This window comes from Crocuta crocuta, unplaced genomic scaffold (assembly GCF_008692635.1).
Source record: "Crocuta crocuta isolate KB4526 unplaced genomic scaffold, BGI_CrCroc_1.0 scaffold564, whole genome shotgun sequence".
Taxonomy (NCBI): Eukaryota; Metazoa; Chordata; class Mammalia; order Carnivora; family Hyaenidae; genus Crocuta; species Crocuta crocuta.
Genome location: NW_027533010.1, coordinates 1,052,201 through 1,073,505, shown reverse-complemented (window position 1 = coordinate 1,073,505; position 21,305 = coordinate 1,052,201). Strand labels below are relative to the sequence as shown.

Below are 21,305 nucleotides of genomic sequence, written 5' to 3'. Positions count from 1 at the left end.
TTATATCTTTAAAAAAAAAAAAAAAAAAAAAAAAAAATCATTTGCCAGGTAATGGGCCTTTGTTTCTGTCATGTGCTTCAATTTTTTTTAATGTTTTATTTATTTCTGAGAGAGAGAAAGAGACATCGTGAGCAGGGGAGGGTCAGAGAGAGAGGGAGACACAGAATCTGAAGCAGGCTTCAGGCTCTGAGCTAGCTGTCAGCACAGAGCCCAACACAGGGCTCGAACTCATGAACCATGAGATCATGACCTGAGCCGAAGTCGGGCGCTTAACCAACTGAGCCACCCGGGTGCCCCTCCATCATGTGCTTCAGACATGTGATTGTAACACTTGAGGGAAAATGTTCTGCTTGGTTCAAGCCTTCAAACTGCAATAACTAAGGAGAAAGCCTGGCTTTTCTCTTCTAAACAATTTCTTTACATACATGTCTAACATTCATGTCTTAGATATGTGTATGTGTAACTTCTGGCAATGAATGTCAGAAAAGAAAATTTGGAAGTACTAAAGATTAGATGCTTTGTATACATTATTTAAAATGGATATGGTCAGGGGCACCTGGGTGGCTCGGTCAGTTAAGCGTCTGACTTCGGCTCAGGTCATGATCTCACGGTTCTTGGGTTCTAACCCCACGTTGGTCTCTGTGCTGACAGCTAGCTCAGAGCCTGGAGCCTGTTTCAGATTCTGTATCTGCCTCTCTCTCTGACCCTCCCCTGCTCACGTTTTCTCTCTCTCTCCTCTCCCTCTCTCTCCCTCTCTCAGAAATAAATAAAAGCATTTAAAAAAAATAAAGAAAATGGATATGGTCAGAAGAAGCTGAACTCTTTATCATTCTTAGTAAGCTCTGTGGCTAAGAGCAAATCAATGGACTTTTCTGTCCATTATGAAGTTTTTCATCTCAACAATTAAACCTTTCTTCCATCTCATTGTCTTCAAGCTTGTAAATAATTAAGAAGAGAATTGGAATTGGAATTTAGAAATATAAAATGCAGTGGAACTTTTTGAAAATATCATACAGAAAAACAAGATGATCTATAAATAGTAACTAAGTCTAAATAAATACTTATATCAAAGATTGAGACTTTATTTCATAGCATGAAAAATCAGACTATATTGGCATTAGTACTTCAAGTAAAATTGCATAGTTGTGTTTATTCCTTTGTTCCTATCAAATGAAATGTTTTTAGTACCATAGTTTATGTTCTTATTTTTTTCCTCACCTTATAAAAATTAATATGATGTGCTTTTAAATAGCATCAAGTAAATGATGGGAAATTTTTTATTAAAATCTTATTCATATAAAGAGTTGCAGATAGTAGCATATGGTGACTCATCAAAAAGAAAATGTGCCATTTTACATAATCTATAATAAAATAATGGCATAAATAGCTCACGTTGTCATGTTCGATATGTGTAAGTATAAGTATATGCACATTTGCACAGGTATACACACTGTAGTAACTAAAAGTGTTTCAGACTTTTCAGTTATGTCAAAGAGCCATATGCCTTTCTTTGAATATGTAATAAATAAATACTATCTGTCTCCAAGTAAGAATGTGCTCATCACACCTAATTTAGAGGTATACCCCCGGAAAATGATGGATATCCCTACACACACACTTTTTGGAATAACAGGGAATCACCCTGTGTAGTCTAGACAGTTGCTCAGATTCAAACCGACAGCAGGCTTTAACTCAAAGACAATACGAATGAACGCAATAAAGGAAGATTTTTCCAGCATTAGAATGTGGTGATGTTGATGCTCACAGGGTCCTCCTTGATATATACCTGTATGTGTGTGTGTGTGTGTGTGTGTGTGTGTGTAGTGACATTTATTTTTTAAATGGTACCTAAGTCACTCAGTTATGTTTCAAAAGCCTACCATGTATATTTTGAGCTGTTTCTTTGCTTGAATAGGGAGAAGATCCAATTTATCCGAACCGAAGGGACCCCAGGATTGGTGCGTCTTTCAAGTGATGCTGACCTTGTCATGTTGCTGAGGTAGGTAACCAGCTTTTGAAGTAGGAAGTCTTCTGTCATCAGATATTATGGAACATTTTAGAAAATAAGATGCCAATATTTGTAGCCTAAGAATGTCGCCATTATTTTCAAAGACTTGTGGAATACTCATGTTGAAAATGTAGGATGCTGGTTTAGTGATAATTCATTTCAGATTACATTTCTTATCCTAAGATCTGTTTGATATATATTTTTTTACCCTGGTGATAAATGAAGTGGTCCTGGAGAAGGGCAAGGTGAGTAGAAGCCAATAGATAGAATGTCCCACCCACAGAATGGAACAGAAGGGTATGCAGGGCTTTACCCCTTTGGCATAGAAGAAAGGTTGTATTTATATTATCTTTCAATTATTTCCCTCAAAGTGTGCTTTGTTTCCTTTTGCTGATTTGGCATGATATTTTTAAATGATTTTGAGAGTTTAGGTTTTGGAAATTAGGTCAGAAGTTCGAAATTTGGTCGCTGGTGCTCACAGCCAACTTGATAGCCCTTCATAAAATTAACCAATTGTATTTTCTTTCCTGATGTTAGATCAGCTTTGGTTTTAAATTTTAGAGTAGTTTAGAAGGGAAGCTGGTAAGTTTTAAAAGATTTTTTAATATTATCCCTCAAATGTAGAAGGCTAGAGTAAAATAATGCCTTGCTCTACCCAGTGTTGAGACACTCACCACTGTAACCTCCAAAGAAAATCATGCTGAACAAACCACACAATGTTTTATTTATCCCAAAGTACTAATGATCTCATTCATGATATTCATGATGATCTTGACCCTAACCATGATAGGTGCCATATCTGTAAAACTGAGTCAAAAAATGATTTTCCTTAACTGGATAGTTGGAGCATAATTCAAAGAAATGTAATCATGTCCCTCAGAGACTTCACCTTACCTGATTCTGCACAAGACCCGTTGGGAGGCAGGGTCACTTCCCAGTCTGAGAGATGACTAAGCTAGTTCTGAAAACAGAATAGAGTGTGCTATCTGGGAAGACTACTGGTTAATTAACATGTGGCATGATGTTTCTACCATAGTTTGGTTGCTGATAAAATAGTTTTGTTACAAAATTCTGACTTGGATATGACTCTTTTGCTTTGTTCTAGAAATCTAAAGCTTTTAATTTAAACTAAAGAATTCTGCTTTTGGAATTAGTAGAAACAAAAATGATTACGAAACAGAAACCATGATTATTATTCACCTGTTCTTAGTTAAATAATGTTAAGATGGTATAGTCCTAAATATTTTAAGTTACAATATGGCTTAGAATATTTGTGCTTTAGTAAACACTGCAGTTTGAATGAGTTTCCATGTGTTATGTGGTTGAGTTTTAAAATATTGTAAAACTGATATGTACTTATATTTTATGTATGTATATGTGTATATCTACATACACACATGTATATACATACATGTATAAACACATATGAAGAGTAAGGCTATATTTCCCCCATTTGGAAAATAAGCATGTTGTCTGAACTTAATGGGTCTTTGGAGAAGCATGAGAAATTCACTTATTAAATAATTGTTCTATAATTATTACACACAAATGATGTTATTCAATTCTAGACATATTTCATTTAGATGAACGAATGTAATTTATTATTTTAATAATTGTACAAATGGTGAAACAATGTTATTACATGTTCATGTTTAATAAGTAATGTTTAATAGTTATTGAAACATTTCCCAGACATCCTCAGTTCTTTATTTTTTATTTTACTTTGGAGTTTGAGTAATTTGAATCAGTGACTATAAACTCCAGCAATGAGCTAGTTGCATATGTAGTGAAAGACTCTGTGTCTGTTTTTATACTTTGTCTATTTCTTAAAAAGGAAAAGCACTCATGGTACAAATGGACTTGATGATCCTCAAGCTGCAATGTAGAGAAGCCGTAGCTCTAGGAAATTATTCAATTCAAAATAAGCCCATGTAAGGTTATTTTCCAAAACACCTGTTCCAAAACTCAAGAATTTGTAAATGACCTTGACACACTTGTTATTGATTATTCTGTTTCATATTTCTTTCATTCACTCATCTCCTGTAAAAAATGTACCTCTATCAGAGTTCATATAGAAAATGATTGATAAATTTGGCTGCATTATAATTTTAAATTTTACATAATGAAGGATACCGTATAGAAGACATAAAGGTAACACACTGGAAGAATATATTCACAACAGAGAAAACAAAGATATTGTGAATGCACAAAGAATGCCTTTAAATCAATTTAGAAGAAAAGAGCCCAAGAGAAAAATGGGCAAAGGGTATGAAAAGGCACATCATAAAATTGGAGTAAGACAACCAGTAAACTTACGGAAAGACGCTAGCAATCATAAAATGCAATTTCCAGTAATGAAATAGTATTTCACACTATCAGATTTAAAAGAAACCAGAAAGTCAGATAATATGAGAATTAGGGACTCTACTACTGTCTAGACTTTGTGGGATTACAATTTCTACAGCTTTTTCAGAGTACAATTTGACAATGTCTGTAGAGTTAAAAAGGCATATGTGTTATGACTGAGCAATTCTGTTGTTAGGTACGGACCATATTTATACTAAGAAATTCTTGCCCTCTTACAAAACAATAAACACAGGATCCTCAGTACACCATTATTGACAAAAGTACAACGTTGAGAAAAATTAAATATTTGTTAACAGATATAGATAAAGAAATTGATTTGTTCATAGAAAGGACGCCTGCATAGCAGGTAAAAGTAATAAACTAGATACTTATGTGTCAACATAAGTTCAAGAATGTTATATACTTACATGGCACCTATATAGTTTTTTAGCCGTGCGTAAGACAAAACTGCATATCATTCATCTATGATAATATGTTATAAATATAAAACTGTGGAAAGGAGGATACCTTGTTAAAGTCCTGATAGAGGAGAACAAAAGGAGCTTCACATACCCGTTGTACACATCCAGACATACATGCACGTGTATGCAGATTTATAAAGATCTGTAAGTATGCATGTGTGTTTGAAGCAAAAATAATAGTGTTAACATTTGTTAATACTGGCTGGTATCTTTCAAGTGTTTTATATTATTCTCTATCTCTTTTGTATTAAAATGTTCTAGTAAAAATATTTCTCTCGATATAAAAGATATGAGAGTATTGATTATATTTAAAGGAAATGATAAATGTCATGGAGCAAAGGGACGCAGGGATAGGTATCCAAGGACATGTGCTAATTCTTGCTCTTCACTTAATCTCGCTACAGGCTTACAGACTTTTGTGGTATCAACTGTTACATGGGACTTTTCCTTCAATTAATTTAAAATTCACATTATTTCAGTGGTTATTGATTTATTGCAAAAGAAAAAAGGACTGTTTCAAGGCTTAATTTGTTACTATAAATATGATTATTTCCTGCTTCTGTTTCTAAAACTTTCAACTTTTATAGGTTAAAAGTGGAAAGATGGATTTAAAAAATAATATCATGTCTAAAAATTTGCTACAGCAGTCTAGCAGATGTGTGCATGGGAATGAAGAGCCAGAGCAAGAATTATCACGTTGCTATTGCATTGCTGAACCCTGGATTTCTCTACCTCAGAAGTATTGACATCTGGGGCTGGATACATCTTTGTTGCAGCGAGCTATTCTGTGCATTGCAAGATGTTTATCCGCATCCTGGCCTCTACCCACTAGATACCAAAAGCATACCCTCTCCCAATAATGACAACCAAATATGTCCTTAGACATTGCCCAAAGTCCCCAAATGCTGTGAGAGGAAGGCAAAATTGCCTCAGTTGGGAACCAGTGCTTATAACCCTTGGGAGTCCTTTCCTTAATCTCTGTGTGATTAAACTGGTGCTACTTTATTTGCTGAATGTTTTCTGAGAACAGGTAACAGGTTTCTAGATTTGGCCAAGTTTGTGGAAAACCTGCTTCTACCTCTTAATTAAAATCACAAGTCCTTTTACTTTTATTGTTAGTTTAATTCTATTTGTCAACTGTTTGGCAAGTGTCAAGAGCTTAGTGCAATTGGTAGTATATTTATCATAATATTTAATGAAAAGTCTGACATTCTAAGATCTCATGTCCCTGGTTAATATCTTTTAGAAGAGTTCTAGAAAGTAAAATTTCAATATGGAGACAAAAGACACTGGATTTGAATAACCTAAGATCAAAATCCTCACATTTAAAATACATTGTAAAGCCAGAGTAGATGAGGGAGCTAATTATTTAGGAGGTGTTTTGTTTTATTTGGCTTTTAATTGTCCAGTTAAATCCTAAACCCTTTGCATTTTGAGACCCTATTGTATATTTCTTAGACTGAAGATAGAGAATATATTTTGAGTTTCTGTTATGAGTTCTCAGCAAACATTGTCTGTTGTGTTTGAGTCTTATTCTTAAATCTAAAAACCTAGGTACTGCGTTCAGGCAAACACGTGAATTCAGACTCACATATTAAGGTGGCAAAATAGAAGTCGTGTTGTTCTAGGGAAAGAAAAACAGTATATGATTTTACTCATATATGGAATTTAAGAAACAAAGTAGGTAAACATAGGGAGGAAGAAAGAGAGGCAAACCAGAAAACAGACTCTTAACATAGAGAACAAACTGAGGGTTGCTGCAGNGTAAGTGATCAATCACTAAATTCTACACCTGAAACTAATATTACACTGTATGTTAACTAACTAGAATTTAAATAAAAACTTGAAAAAAATCTTCTTGTCCAAAGTTGTAGGAAAATAGGCAAATAATCACGGGGGTTTCACAGAAGTTACAACAGACGGCTGTTTGTCCCAAACATTTCCTACAGTAGAAGGTGGACAAGTGCTCCCTCAGGGATGTGACCGGACCTCAGAGTGAGAGACTGTCTTATTCATGCAGAAATGAGGCTTTTCCCCACCTGTTTGGCTAAAGTATGCATTTTGTTTCTTGTCTTTCCCCAGTTTATTTGAAGAAGAGATAATGTCTTATGTGCCTCCACATGCCTTACTTCACCCCAGCTACTGTCAGTCCCCACGTGGCTCTCCCGTGTCCTCTCCCCAGAACTCACCAGGTGAGTCCACCTACCGCTCACAGTGAATCCTCTGAGAAGTGTACTCTGAAGTCAGATGTTCTGTCCTTTGTAAAGGAGAGTAAAGGAACACTTTGGGTACATCTTTAGTAGTACAAATACGTGTTGTGTGGCACTTTGTGTGGCTTGTTTCCATGGCACTTAGTTTTGACAGGAAGATAATGACATTCCAGAATAGGGGAATAAATGTTAGCAGTGTGATCTACTCAGACACAGGATTTACTTTTCATTGTATCATGGAGTGCCTAATATATATTGGAACATATCAGGACACAAAATGTTATGTTAGCTTTGGGATTTAAAAAGTTCCAGTTAGAAATCTTATTCTAATAAAAAAAATCTTTATTTTCAAGAAATAACATAGAATTAAAGTTAGTTGATAGTTTTTACTGCAGTAATCACTAACCGCATTAGATAGGAAGACTGGAGACACTTGGGTAGATAGAACATATTGACAGAGAAAATAAACTAGAGTTTGTATACATTTTTAAGTTTATTTATTTATTTTGAGGGAGAGTGCACACACAAGCTGGAGAGGGACAGAAAGAGATCATGACCTGAGTCAAGATCAGGAGTCAGAGACTGAACCGACTGAGCCATCCAGGCGCCCCCAACAAACTGAAATTTTTAAGTTCTAATTCTTTTTTGAAAGAGATGTGGTATGAATGAAGCAGTGAATGGAAGGATGGATGAATGAATAGTAGAAAATGCAGTTTAGGAGATGAGTTTTTAAAGGAAAGTAGTCATAATGTTGACAGAACATCAGCTGTATTTATTTTTGTTATAGGCCATGTATTGTTTACACTTTAATAGCTATCAGATTTAAATCTACTTTAATAGGAATACAACCTCCATACGTGTCACTTAAAGCTACTCTATGGTCTTTGATATATGACATGTTTTCACAAATCCTATGATAATGAAGCTACCGCGTAATTGAATACCACAAACAGGAAAAGGTCTATTAATTTGTTCTTTTAACACAGATTTATTGAGCATCCAACTATGATCCAAGCACAGAATTGGACTCTGGTGCTACAAAGATGAGTAATACAGTCTCTGCCTTTGAAGGATTTGTGGTGGGGCAATGAGTCAACAAATGACCCTATAAAGCCCTGTGGTTAGTTCTCTAATAAAGAGAGGTATGGGAACACAGATATGGGAATGGTTTTTTCCTTCAAGACTGGGAGTGAGTGTTTGGGGAAAGACGAAGACACTAGATATGGAGGGAGCCTTGAAGGATGATGAAGGCGGGCCAAAGGAAGAAAGGTGTTCTGGGTGAATGAGGAACATAAGCTGAGTCTCAGAAGCATGGTCAGAAGCATGGAAGTAGTTTAGGCCAATTAATAGATACAAGTAAGAGCAAGTTCTCAAAGCTCAGGTTGGAAAGATAGGCTAGGGCCAGTTAGCCACTGAAGCCTTACTTTGTAGTCCATTTGGAGCAACTGAAAATTTAAAAACAGAGGAATATTCTATTTTACAATGATCAGCTTGGTGGCAATATGGAGGATGGATTAGAAGACAAGAGAATGGAGGGGGCCTGGGTGGCTCAGTCGGTTAAGCATCTACCTTCGGTTCTGGTCATGATCTCGTGGCTCATGGGTTCAAGCCCCGTGTCGGGCTTTGTGCTAACAGCTCGGAGCCTGAAGCCTGCTTCAGATTCTGTGTCTCCCTCTCTCTCTGCTCCTCTCCTGCTTATGCTCTGTCTCTGTCTCTCTCTCTCTCTCTCTCTCTCTCTCTCAAAAAGAATAAATAAACATTTAAAAGAGGACAAGAGAATAGAGTCAGAGAAGCCATGTGGGAGGCTGTTGCATTAATCTGGGTGACCTGCTAAAAGGCTGGACTAGAGGTGATGGAGAAACAGAAATTAGTCAAAGGATATGTAGGAGTTAGAGACACCAGGACTTTGGATCCAGGTAGAGAAGATTCTGAAGTTTCCACCACCTAAGCTACTAGGCAGAGGGCAACACTATTGGCTAGGAAAAGAAAAAGATTAGACTGGGAGGGAGAGGTTAGATGAGTTTAGTTTTGGACATTGTTTGTTGAGGAATCTCTGAGCCATCCAATTAGAGACACCAAAGACATCTGGGGAAAAGATAATCATGGAGCTCAGGAGATGTTGGTGGCCAGGCATATAGATATGCTGGTGCCATTGAAGCCCAGGGCAAATTAGAAGAACTAAGGGAGGACAAGCCCATGGAAAGAAGAGAAACCAGAGGATGATAACATTGAGGAACTCCACTATTTAAGGGATGGGCTGAGATAGAGGAGCAAACGAAAGAAAGAGAGCCAAGGGATTTTAGAAGATAATTAGGAAAGTCTTTTCAGTCTGGCCATGTGTAGCAACATGGATGGACCTTGAGGGTGTTATGCNAAAAAAAAAAAAAAAAAAAAAAAGGAAAGTCTTTTCAGGAAAGCCATGCTTCAAGGAGTAGAGAGTGTGGCCAAATCCTCAAAGCATTCAAGAAGGATAAGGCCTGAGAAGAGACCATTGGATTTTAAAGTCATGAAGTTATAAATGGCCTTTGCCAGAGCAGTTTCTATTACATAAGTGGTTATAAACTGCAGTGTGGCCAGTTGCAGAATGATATAGGATGTAAAGGAGAAGCCAAGAGTATAGAATATGCTTTCATGAAGTATGCGGGTAAGAAACTTAAAAGGAAAATAGGACAGTACTTAGAAGGAGAAGATGAGTTAAGAAAGAGGTTTTAAGATGGAGAAGTTGAGCATGTGTGTGTGCAGAGGTCAGAAGATGTGGGTGTAAGGAAACTAGTTTGTTGGAGAGCAATCATACAAGAGACCCATGGGAAGGCCAGACACCGGAGACAAAAGTGAAGGCCAACTTTGGAACAAAGTACGGTCATCTATTTTGATGATCCAGGAAGAGAAGTAAGTATATGATGCTTCAAGTAAGTTTAAAGATGTAGGGGGAAAATGGATGGAATTCAGAGCTGGCCTCAGTCTTTACCAACTGTGTGTGACTTTGAACAGTTTGCTTCCTTCCCTGAGCTTGAATTTGTTTTTCTATAAAATGAGAATAGTACTCACCTCCCACGGTTACTTGGAGGAGAATACTGTGCCTGCTGCCTGCAACATAACAATCATCCAATAAATGTTAATTTATCCCCCTTTTAATTCTTTCTGGAAATCTGATCCTGAGAAGTGTAGTTTGTCAATGTTTAAACCATTAGTAACTGGAAAATATGAATTCATTTCTCCCTGATTTGCAGAGCTGGCTGCCTAGGTATTTAATCATTCTGACTGGGCTTTATCTTAGCTAGAAATTATGATGGAGTTTAAATGGATTGTCCCTTTACCTGATGCTTTATGGTTAAAGAAATGAAGCTGAGGGGCATCTGGGTGGCTCAGTCAGTTAAGCATCTGACTCTTGATTTAGGCTCAGGTCATGATGTCACCATTGTGAGATGGAGTCCCTCATTGAGTTCTGTAGCACTGACAGTGCCTGCTTGGGATTCTCTCTCTGTCGCTCCACCACTCATGTGCACGCTCTCTCTAACTCTCTCTCTCTCTCTCTCCTCTCTCTCTCAAATTAAATAAATAAATATTTATAAATGGGGAAAAAAAAGAAATGAAGCTGTATGGATAACTGCTTATTTCAGTCAAGGCTCTCCTTCCCAGGCTTTTCTGCAGCCCATCCTCTCCAGTAAAAAGGTAGATCAACAGATTCTGTCCTTTCCGAGCCCTACAAAGGTGTGTGCTCTTGGAGACTGGCTGGATATTCTTTGAGACTACATGAACATTCCACATAGTGACTAAGTTAGCTCCTTTTCATTTAACATCACAAATATATATGACTAATCCATGTTGGTAGTAAAAATGCATTCTGGAAGCACAGGGTCTAACATTTTCCAAATATATGTGGAACCCAAATATATCTTAAATTGCTAGCAGTGTTTGTGGTGTTTTTGATTTTCGGGGAGAATCATCTCCACATTTTTGACCTACTCAGTTTCAGGGGGCTTTATTTGATCTTAAAATTGGGATGAACTGTCTGATATCGATGGATATTACTGTAACTAATTCCACATGATATTATAAGGCCAAGACTAGCTAGCCTCATTTACCCTGTGGAGGAATCTTCCAATTTTTGGAGTAAAATAGCCTCTCCTGCCACTTTCCTGAAGTTTTTTTGTGAAAAACGTTTCAAACAGATTTTTTAAGTGGTCTATTCGTCCTTCTTATGACTAGAATTTCATCTCTTTTAGTCGGATGAGGATCATATTGTGAAAATTATGACAATAATAAATCTGAATGATCTTTCAGAACGCCTTAGAGACCTGGTAAACTCTGTGCACTTTTCCTTATTTTGAGCATATTTACATGTCTTTTCAAGTGCAGAAGAGAGAGGGGCTTCGGAAACTTTGACTTGCTGCTTTTTGCAGCTGTTAGAGTGCTCACCTAAAATTTGTCAAAATTTTGGAATGTGAAGGTTTGTTTTTCTAGGACCGTTATAATGCCAATCCCGACCTTAGCCATGCCAGAAGGGAAAAGTCTTTCCAAACACTATACAGTTCATTATACCAAATATGGGACCCAGAAGTTTATTTAAGGACCTTTTGTAAGTCTACATTTCTAGGAATTTAAATGCAATAACACCTAATTTATCTAATATTATTGAAGATGTGCTCACTTATGTGAATTTTCCACATAACCAAAGCTATGACTAAATGTCAGAGAATTTGTTTAACCCACTTGCTGAAACTCTTTCATAAATGCTTTATATTTATTTCTGCTTCCCTATACCCAGTACACTGAGGATATTTCATGGTTCAGGGGCATCATCATACAGAGCTCTTATTACTTGACTAAACCGGGACCATAGACCAGTAGCAGGTCACACTCAACAGAATTAAACAAACAGACCAGAGAGCACAGAAGAGCCATGTGGTTCTTTGCTAAAGGTTGTCTTGAAAGCATGGCTTTGAGAGGGAATTATTTCTCCCCCCACACAGTGAGACCCCGTAGGGCCCTCTTTTCCCCTCTCTCTCCCTCCAAAGTCTTATCATCTTGGCTGCTATTTATCTTCTGCTCTTTTCTCTTTCTCTCTCTCTCCTTTCTCCCCTTTTTTCCACTCTTCCTCCATCTTGACCACAGCCTGAAGTAGCTTTATGCCTTTGAACCTTGAACATTGTGGGGGATAAGGGCACTGAGCCCCCTGTGAAGTAAAAACTCTGCATATAACTTTTGACTTCCCCCCAAACTTAACTACTAATCGCCTACTGTTCCCAGGAAGCCTCACCCATAACATAAACAGTCGATTAACACGTAATTTGTATGTTGTATGTATTATATCCCACATTCTTACACTAAAGTACACAAGAGAAAAGAAAATGTTATTAAGAAATCATAAGGAAGAGAAAATACTATAGTTCTATACTCTATTTGTTGAAAAAAATCCACATATTAGAGGATCCAGTTATTAATCTTTGTTGTTCAAGTGTCAGGTGTACTTGTTTTTAGAAAAAGTGTTCTTTCTCTTTGCTCAGCTCCACAAAGATGAACTAGGCACCAAGTACAGATGAAGGATGGTCCTTGGCTGGGTGGAGATAGAGGGGCTGTGACTCCAGAGAATGAGGGAAAGCCAAATATGGTCTCTGTCACAATATATGGGTGTTTTATTTTTGTTCTATTGTTATTTTTAGTCTCCCTTGTCCCCAACCCTTTATACTGTAAGAGAATGCCTGTTACTGGCATGCCCTATGCTTTCCTTTTTAATAAATTTCTTCTGGGGCGCATGAGTGACTCAGTCGGTTAAGCATCTGACTTCGGCTCAGGTCATGATCTCGAGCCCCACATCGAGCTTTGTGCTGACAATGTGGAATCTGCTTAGGATTCTCTTTCCCCCCGCTCTCTGCCCCTCTCCCATTTCTTCTCTCTCTCTCTCAAAATAAATTTTAAAGTAAATGAATAAATACCTTCTGATTTGCAAGGACTGAGAAAATCGGCTTATCAAGTTGGTTTTTAAAAGTAAATAGTATGTAAATACAAGCATCAGCAAGCTCAAACAGTGACCTAGAGCCTTTTATTGCTCTTAGAGAATAAAGCAAAAATGCAAGGACTTCAGTGCTTCTGCTCTGTGGCAGCCATTTTGGAGATGTTTTTTCACATTAATTTTCATTATGGAGCTATGTTCCAGAAGATGGAGTTTTCCAGAAATTATTGTAATGCTTGATAGTTTGTTTTCACTCACTAACAAGGAATTGTAAAATAATAATGATGATGATGATAATAATAATACATTTTTTAAAAAGTCATAGAGACCCTTTTTAGAAAGTGAACCAGAAAAGAAATAAACTTTTGAGCCATCCAAGTCCAGAGCCCAGAGACATGCTGGATTAGACCAAGCTCCATCCCATCCAGTGCAGAGTGAGTGCTAGTCATCAAAGCAATCTGGGATCCTGGTGGCACACCTGGAATCCAGATGACCCAGACTTCCTAGTGGTTTGATGCTAAATTATTTCTATTGCCTGAAGTATTTTGTCAGGTAGAATTCTTTAGTTTGTATATGCTTATGCAATTTTGTAATGGTAAATGGAAATAGTACCATACTTTATAGAAGTACTTTAGTTCTGCCTAGCAATGATAAAGAAAAAAAACCCTAATATCTTTTTTCCTGCAAATAATTAATGTAATGCTGCCTGTCCATGAAGTCAGTCACGTATTTATCAGTTCCTAAATGTAACATTGATTTTTTTGTATCCAATTTTCTTTTTTAAGACCATAAAGACCATAAAGTTACTCTCTATAGGAGTATTATATCCTAGAACTTTACTTGCAGCTATGGTTCCCATACATTCTATTAGCTCAATCTTCCAAGATCATTTTTTATGTCTAAAGTGGAAGTAACATCGTTCCTGCTCTGGAATGTCTTGGCAGTGACACCTGACTTGCATTAGGAACTTGACAAGGGCCAGGAGCATAATTTATTATAATTTTTAAACCATGAAGTAACACATAAATGATTTTTTCATAATAGAACTATTAGCAAAGGAATTTTTGCATTTAACAGTTTCTGTCTCCAGAGTCTCTGTAATTGAATCTCTTTACCTAGAGCATAAGTGGAGTCAGAGCTAATTTTTATTAAGTGTCTGTATTGATAGTGATGGAATGCATTATGGCATTTCCCACATCCTTTTAACGTCTCAAATTATACAGCAATAGTATACGTGCTTTTATTTTAAGCAATCAACTTTAGAATCATGTTTCTTTTGAGTCCTGAAAGATTTTTATTCAGTCTTTTGTTTTTCTTTTTCCTCTTCCCTATTAATGACTGTGCTCTTGAAAGCTGATTCATGACGGCTGTTTTCTGAGCTGTCTGGGTTTACTAGCTTACAGTTTCTCAGACTGCAGCACCAACAGACTTATGATGCCACCCCTTAATGGCCCTGTGCCCCACTGCCCTGTCCCTCAGCCATCCAAGAGAGGAAGCTTATGTTGGTGGAGATCATGTTCCTTTATGTTGCAAATGGTGCCTTTCAGATACACAGGAAGCATTGCCTCTGTGTGGGTCTCTGGATGTTGCCCAGATGTTTCATTGGTTACATTTGACCTTCCTGTAGGGGATAATGGTTCTTAACCTTGGCTGCACAGTCGGAGTCATCTGAAGGGCTGCATAAAACACTTATACCTGGGTCCCGCCACACAGATTCGGATGTAACGTGCCTTGGGTGTGGCCTGAACACTGGGATTTTTTTTAAAGCTTCTTGAGTGATTCCAATGTACAGTCAGGATTGAGAAGCACTTCCTAGGAGCCTCATCTGTATCCTAGAGCTGATAAGGTCAATTTTATTTGTTGCCTTTATGACCCAGTTCTTAGCTCTTTGGCTGAAAGATTCATAAACATGCAAACCGACCTCTGGACAAATCATTGATCAATAGCCAATTCTATTAAAATCCATTTTTGTGATGCCTGGCTGACCAAGTTGGTGGAGCATGTGACTCTTGATCTCAGAGTCATAGGTTTGAGTCCCATGTTAAGTGTATCACTTAAGAATAAAATCTTTTTAAAAATCCATTCTTAACACCCTATCACATTTCCCCACGTCTCTAGTATTCACTTGCATATAGATAATATCAGTAACAGCTAACACTTACGCAAAGGAGCCTCACAAAGTACCTTATGTACACTAACTCGTTTAATGCACGGGTGTGGTCCGGGTCTCCCACTGCAGCTCCAGTACTGTGTTGTCAAGTGCCCGTGGAGGATACCCACCCGGAACAGCTCTTGTCGGCAGCATAATATGTATAAAGCTTCATGTGCCTGTGTCTACTAGCATTTTCCATACTGCTTTTAGCGTCAGATAGACCTGGCTCAAATCCCAAACCTACCATTCACTGGCATATGACTTCCGTTTCCTTAGTTACAAAGTGGTGATGATGATGATGATGATTATAATGCCTGCTTCATAAGCTTGTGTTTCCCAAGATCCTCTCTGTAAAGGGCATCGTTTCTAATGCATAGCAGGCACTTAACAAATGACAGTTACTGTTCTTGTTTAAAAACTTTACGTTACCATCAGAGCTTCCTATTTGTCTTCCGTACTTATCTGTTGGCAATCCTTATTTCACACTGCAAATGTTTCTCAGAGTCACCACACTCTCCTCAGGCCTCCATGGCTGCAGCGACTCCTAACTGGGTCCCCTCCCTTTGGGTTCCTCCCTTCCTTCCTACCCTGAATCCACTTAACACACTCGGAAACCCATTGCTTAAAAAAACCCACCATGTATTGGGGCACCTGGGTGCCTTAGTCGGTTAGGCGTGCCACTCTTGATTTCGGCTCATGTCATGATCTCACGGTTCATGAGATCGAGCCCCACATGGGGCTCTTGCCGGACAGTGCTGAGCATGATTGGGATTCTCTCCCTCTCCTTCCCTCTCTGCCCCTCCCCGACTCACTCAGAATAAATAAATAAACATTTAAAAAATTTGCACCATGAGTCGTGTTCCTCCCTAGCTCAGGAAACTCTAAAGTCTTCCTACTGCTCCCTGCATCCCGCCCAAACTCCTCAGCTAGGTTTTTTAAAAAAATCCTCACATAATTTGCCTCCAACTGTCTGATGAAATGTCCCAGTGACTCCTCACACTCCCCTGTGCTCTGAGTTAGCAGGGTCTCCTTAGTGGTCTTCCAGACATGCACACAGGGCTTCTCCCAGTGATTGCTGCCCTGCCCCAGCGTACGATATGGGCTCTTCTCTGTTTACGAGGCCTGCCTCCAGTAAAGCTTCTTTTTGGTGATCTTTTCCATCTTCATCTCTACTTACCCTTATTTACTATCACTTTTCTGTAACACTGATCTCAAATGAAATACAAGAGAAAATTTGTTTGGTTTTTTACTTGAAATCTCCTGATATTTAAATGTTCATAGTTCATTTAAAATCTTTAAGAACAATTATATGCCAAGCAAAATAGCTTGTTAGAGCCAGGTACAGCCCTAAGGCTATAGTTTTGTCTCCTATGCTTTATAGTTTGTTCACCACCTGGTTTAGGACTCAATTATTTATGTAACTGACATGTTTTATTTCTGTCTTCTTAATGAAAATATCTACTTCAGCAGCCCCACCTTTCGTGCATATGTTGCTGAACCTAACACAGTATTAGAAATGAATAATCAATAATCTTAGTTGGCTCATAAAAGAAATATTTAATGAGCTTATATGGCATGCACAAGACTTCACAATTTTTGTTTTCTGGTTCCTTTCATCGTGTTGTGAAATATTTCGTGGAAATGTTCAGTGTTTTGTCATGGCTCTGCGTCTGATTCCCATATTTATCATCAATTTTGTGTCCCAGCTTCTTGGTTAGCCACTTTGTGGCACCAAGCTAGATTTTTCTATAGAAAGAGGAACAAACTATGTTGCTCTTATACTTTATTAATGAAACTTACTGCTGGATGACATATGAAACATCTTTATTTTTTTAATGTTTGTTTATTTATTTTGAGAGAGAGAGAAACAGAGAGGGAGTGAGCGTATGTATAGGGGAGGGGCGGAGAGGCAGGGAGAGAGAAAATCCCAAGCAGGCTCTGATAGCGCAGAGCCTGACACAGGGCTCAATCTCATGAACTGTGTGAGATTATGACCTGAGCCAAAATCAAAAGTTGGATGCTTAACCAACTGAGCCACCCAGGCACACTGATGTGGATGATCACAGTGCTTGGCACATGTTAAGAGTTCAATAAATAGCATTATTATTTATTATTTGGGTTGCCAGGAAACATGGTGACTCTGCAGTTATGTTTGAATTCTGTGTTTATATCAAGATTATTCTACCCTGCAATATAACAGCATGTTAATTAGAAGTCTAAAATAATTCTTAGTTATAGTGCCTACCTAGAAGACATTTTGTACATTTTTCATAGGGCAAGTCTGGAAACTCGCTGTTCTTGCTTTATATACCACATACTTTCACATTGTAACTTCCTGTGTAATTGCCATGGTATCATCTCAGCAGCAAGCAGATATTCCACCCTGAACAGTTACCATCAGACATGAGTAACTCTGTTTGACTCATATTAGCTTGGACTGAAGAGGGAAACATAGTTGACACACACATACAGACACACATTGTAACTATGCAAACAGAATTGTTATTCTCAACCAAAATGCCACTTAGAAATCTCTTAAGACTTTGGTTCAGTTCTGTGAGAGCCTCCAACTTGAAGAGGTGAAAAGTGAAGCCAATAAAAGAATTACCCCCCTTTACCTATTGACTGTGGTCTCAGCCCCCTGGCAGTGTTTTCTTCATGTTGATGTGATACATCAGGACATTGCACAAACCGGGACCCTTCTCTTTTTATGGTTTGCTCTAGGTACTCAACGTGCCAATGCCCGGGCTCCAGCCCCTTACAAGAGAGACTTTGAAGCCAAACTAAGGAACTTTTACAGGAAGTTAGAGACTAAAGGATATGGACAAGGCCCAGGAAAATTAAAGTAAGTCAAAGTGATACAAACCACAGGCTTGGGTGATGGTGAAGGGATGGGATGCAGTTGGAAATGTAGGAAATGGATCGTGATTCCCGATGACCAGTCTTTGTTTCACTCAGTGTAATGATTTTGGTAATGATGTGTGAATTACAGGATCATGGAAAACAAAGTTCTGGAATTAAGCACCATTCTGCTTAAGGTTTTAAAACACACACCACGTTCCATGTAAAAATACAGGCAAAATAAAAAGTTGATTTGTTTCTCCTGCAAAGTACCTCTTTGTTTTCGCTTACAGTATATTTGTTAGCCATCAGGCGGTCACGGTGTCCTTCATCCCACAGGTTCCTGACCCGACCTGACTGTAGGAACACTGCTCAGCTCTGTTTTGTTCTGTGAAATAAATGTCACTTGTCCAATGAAGTATGTCATGAATGTTGTTTCTGCCTTTCTTTACTCACCTTTAAATGAAGAAATTAGACATCATCGTGCTGTTTGGCCTAGAATTATTTTCGTTCCCTGCTTACCCATGCTGTCTTCATCCTCACCTCCACCGCTGCCCCACGTGCCCACTGGAGATCACTATGTCACCTGAGAGAGGGCAGAGGAGAAAGTGTCTACACTGCCACACCATGATGCTGTGTGCCTGGGAGGAGATACAGGAGCCCCCCCAGGTCTCCAGCTCACCACCCCACAGAGAGGGCTTGCTCAAGTATATTCACAGGGCCTACTTCGCTCACCGTCAAAGCACATCAGCTTTGAGCTTCACTTTTCTCATGCTTCACGTAAGAATGGCCTGAGCTCAGGCTTCCTGGCATTCAGACTATTATCTCCCTTTCTGTGAATATCTGCGCTAACGGCAAATTGATATCTGCTTCAGGAGGACTTTTATTATCATCCTCACGAGTAGATCATCAGCCACAAGTATCATTCATTTGTATCTGTAACTTGGGCAACCTCAGATTCAATTAATTTAAGAATTAAATTAAGCATGGTTGTAAATGTGTGTTCTTTGGAGAACATGGAGAATTTTTTTTTTTCCTTCTCCTGGTTCTGATAAGCTTTTCCCTGCATACTTAGGAATTGAATTCCTTGTCTAGGTACATTCACGCTTAAAACATGACCTCATAGGGCTGTCCTTTCTTTACTAAACAAAAGCTTTGGGGCTGTGTTGTTTTACAGTCATCTTCCTTCTGGGGTAGGTTGATTTGACCATTCAGAAAGGACGCACAAGCTGTTCTCATGTGTTGTAGGTAGAGTGCTCCACTTAGGTAACCATTTGCTTATGTAATTTTGACTTCTACTGTTGAGCAAAGGCCAAATGTGTATATTTGCAGACAACAGTGTATTAAGTCACTCCAGTTTTCACCTAGTTAATTATGGCAAGTGGAAATTGAATCAAAATTGCCCAGTTCTGGGTAGATGGGGATTAGGAAATAATTTTTTTTTTTTTTCAAATTGTCTCTTTCTGGACCAGGTTAATTATCAGAAGAGATCACTTACTGGAAGACGCTTTTAATCAAATTATGGGCTACTCCAGAAAAGACTTGCAGAGAAATAAGCTGTACGTCACATTTGTCGGGGAGGAAGGGTGAGTAGAACAGAGAAGTGGTGTGTGGAACACAGGCTGCGGCTGCACAGCGGACACTTCTCCACATGGTGCTGTGGTTGCCTGAAACAGGAAACCCTTCTGGCAGGAAATGCCATTCTCATACATTAAACCTCTGAGCTTTTTTTTTTTTTTTTTAAGGCTTCCTCTGGTTTTTAAATCATTTGACATAGAAATTCTGGGGTAAACACTAGTAACTATAGATCATTTTGGAGAGCAGAGGCTGGTTTGGTTTCTTCTCCATGCATATTTCTTTCTTAAAGAGAAAACGGGGGGCTGTGAGGGACAAAGCAGGAATTCTGACATCTGTAATCATGTCATCTGCACTGGGGTGGAAGGAGAACACACTTCACCTGTTAAATAAGCTCAGGTTCAGAATCATGAATGAGAATCCTGCTGTTCTACCAGGAAGTTTCTACAGCAGTAACTCCTGGGCCTTGGTTCTTACGTCTCTGTTGCCAGTCTTTCTCTTTTTGGGGGGACAGCAACATACCTTCCAAAATAACCACCTGCCATAAACAAATGTGTCTGGCCTATGACTCTTCCATGAGTGTGCTCGTAGAGGTAAGGGTTAAGAAATGAAGGCATGATGGGGCGCCTGGGTGGCTTAGTCGGTTAAGCGTCCGACTTTCGCTTAGGTCATGATCTCGCGGTTCGTGGGTTCGAGCCCCGTGTTGGGCTCTGTGCTGACTGCCAGCTCAGAGCCTGGAGCCTGTTTCAGTCTGTGACTCCCTCTCTCTCTCTGACCCTCCCCTGCTCACGCTGTCTCTCTCTCTCTCCTAGAAATAAATAAAACATTTAAAAAAAAAAAAAAGAAATGAAGGCATGAAGACTCCTACACACTGTTTACTGCGTCCACGTAGACATACAGTTGTTCTATAACAATTCAGAAGGTGACAGCTCTCGTCTTGTCCAGACCCCTTCCTCCTTCCTCATTTCAGGTCTGGGTTTCAAGTCTCAGCATCGTCTGTAACCCAGCCATGACGAGAGCCGATTGAAAAAGTACCACATGATAGCCTGAACTCTGGTTGTTTTCTTGACTCTATTGATTTGGATCATTTTAAACTTACCCTTCTCAGTCCTGCCTGGGAAATAAAGTGTACTAGATTATAGACTCATAGTAGTAATATCCAACAAATCCAGCCATTCAATAGATAGTTAATTTGGAGCCTCCAAAATATTAAATAACTTGCATGTGCTAATGGAACTAGCTAACAGCAATATCAGGATTCACAACGAGGCATCAGGACTCTTGGACTGGCACTGGGACATAGGCAAAACTCCTGAACTCTGGTCTATCAGACTTTTTTCCTACCTGTGGATATTTTCACTATGCCAGCTGACTGATAAACCTCTGCTCTTGTCACATATACTGTGTATACTCTCCCAGCTGTAACTTCGTTAAAGTAAAATATTATATGGGAAAACAATACTAAGTGACAGAATTTGGGCAGAAGCTTGTCTGAGATGTGTTTTCATTGCTGAAGTGCATTAATAGACTTCTAGCTTATGTTGGCTTGAGATGCAGGTGCACAACTGAAAATGAACGCAAATGTTTTAAGCCTAATCATAGGTGTGCGTGGAATTCCAAATATTTCCTTACATAACAAGTCTCATTTGGATGAGAATACTTTTCCTCCCCCAGGAGTCCAGCTGCCTTCCTTCTTTGTTGGTCCACAGTTTGTTGAGATCTCAAGAGATGTAGGGAA

At 38.6% G+C, this 21,305-nt stretch overlaps 1 protein-coding gene across 1 annotated transcript in view; it reads left to right on the top strand.

The window, feature by feature from the left end:
• Positions 1–21,305, top strand: part of HECW2 (HECT, C2 and WW domain containing E3 ubiquitin protein ligase 2) — a 228,797-nt gene that overhangs the window by 169,816 nt on the left and 37,676 nt on the right. Inside the window, exons 17-20 of the mRNA XM_077745795.1 lie at positions 1,916–1,999; positions 6,919–7,028; positions 17,876–17,996; positions 19,465–19,578. Of these exons, the coding sequence (XP_077601921.1) occupies positions 1,916–1,999; positions 6,919–7,028; positions 17,876–17,996; positions 19,465–19,578 (429 nt within the window). The remainder of the gene's footprint in view (positions 1–1,915; positions 2,000–6,918; positions 7,029–17,875; positions 17,997–19,464; positions 19,579–21,305) is intronic.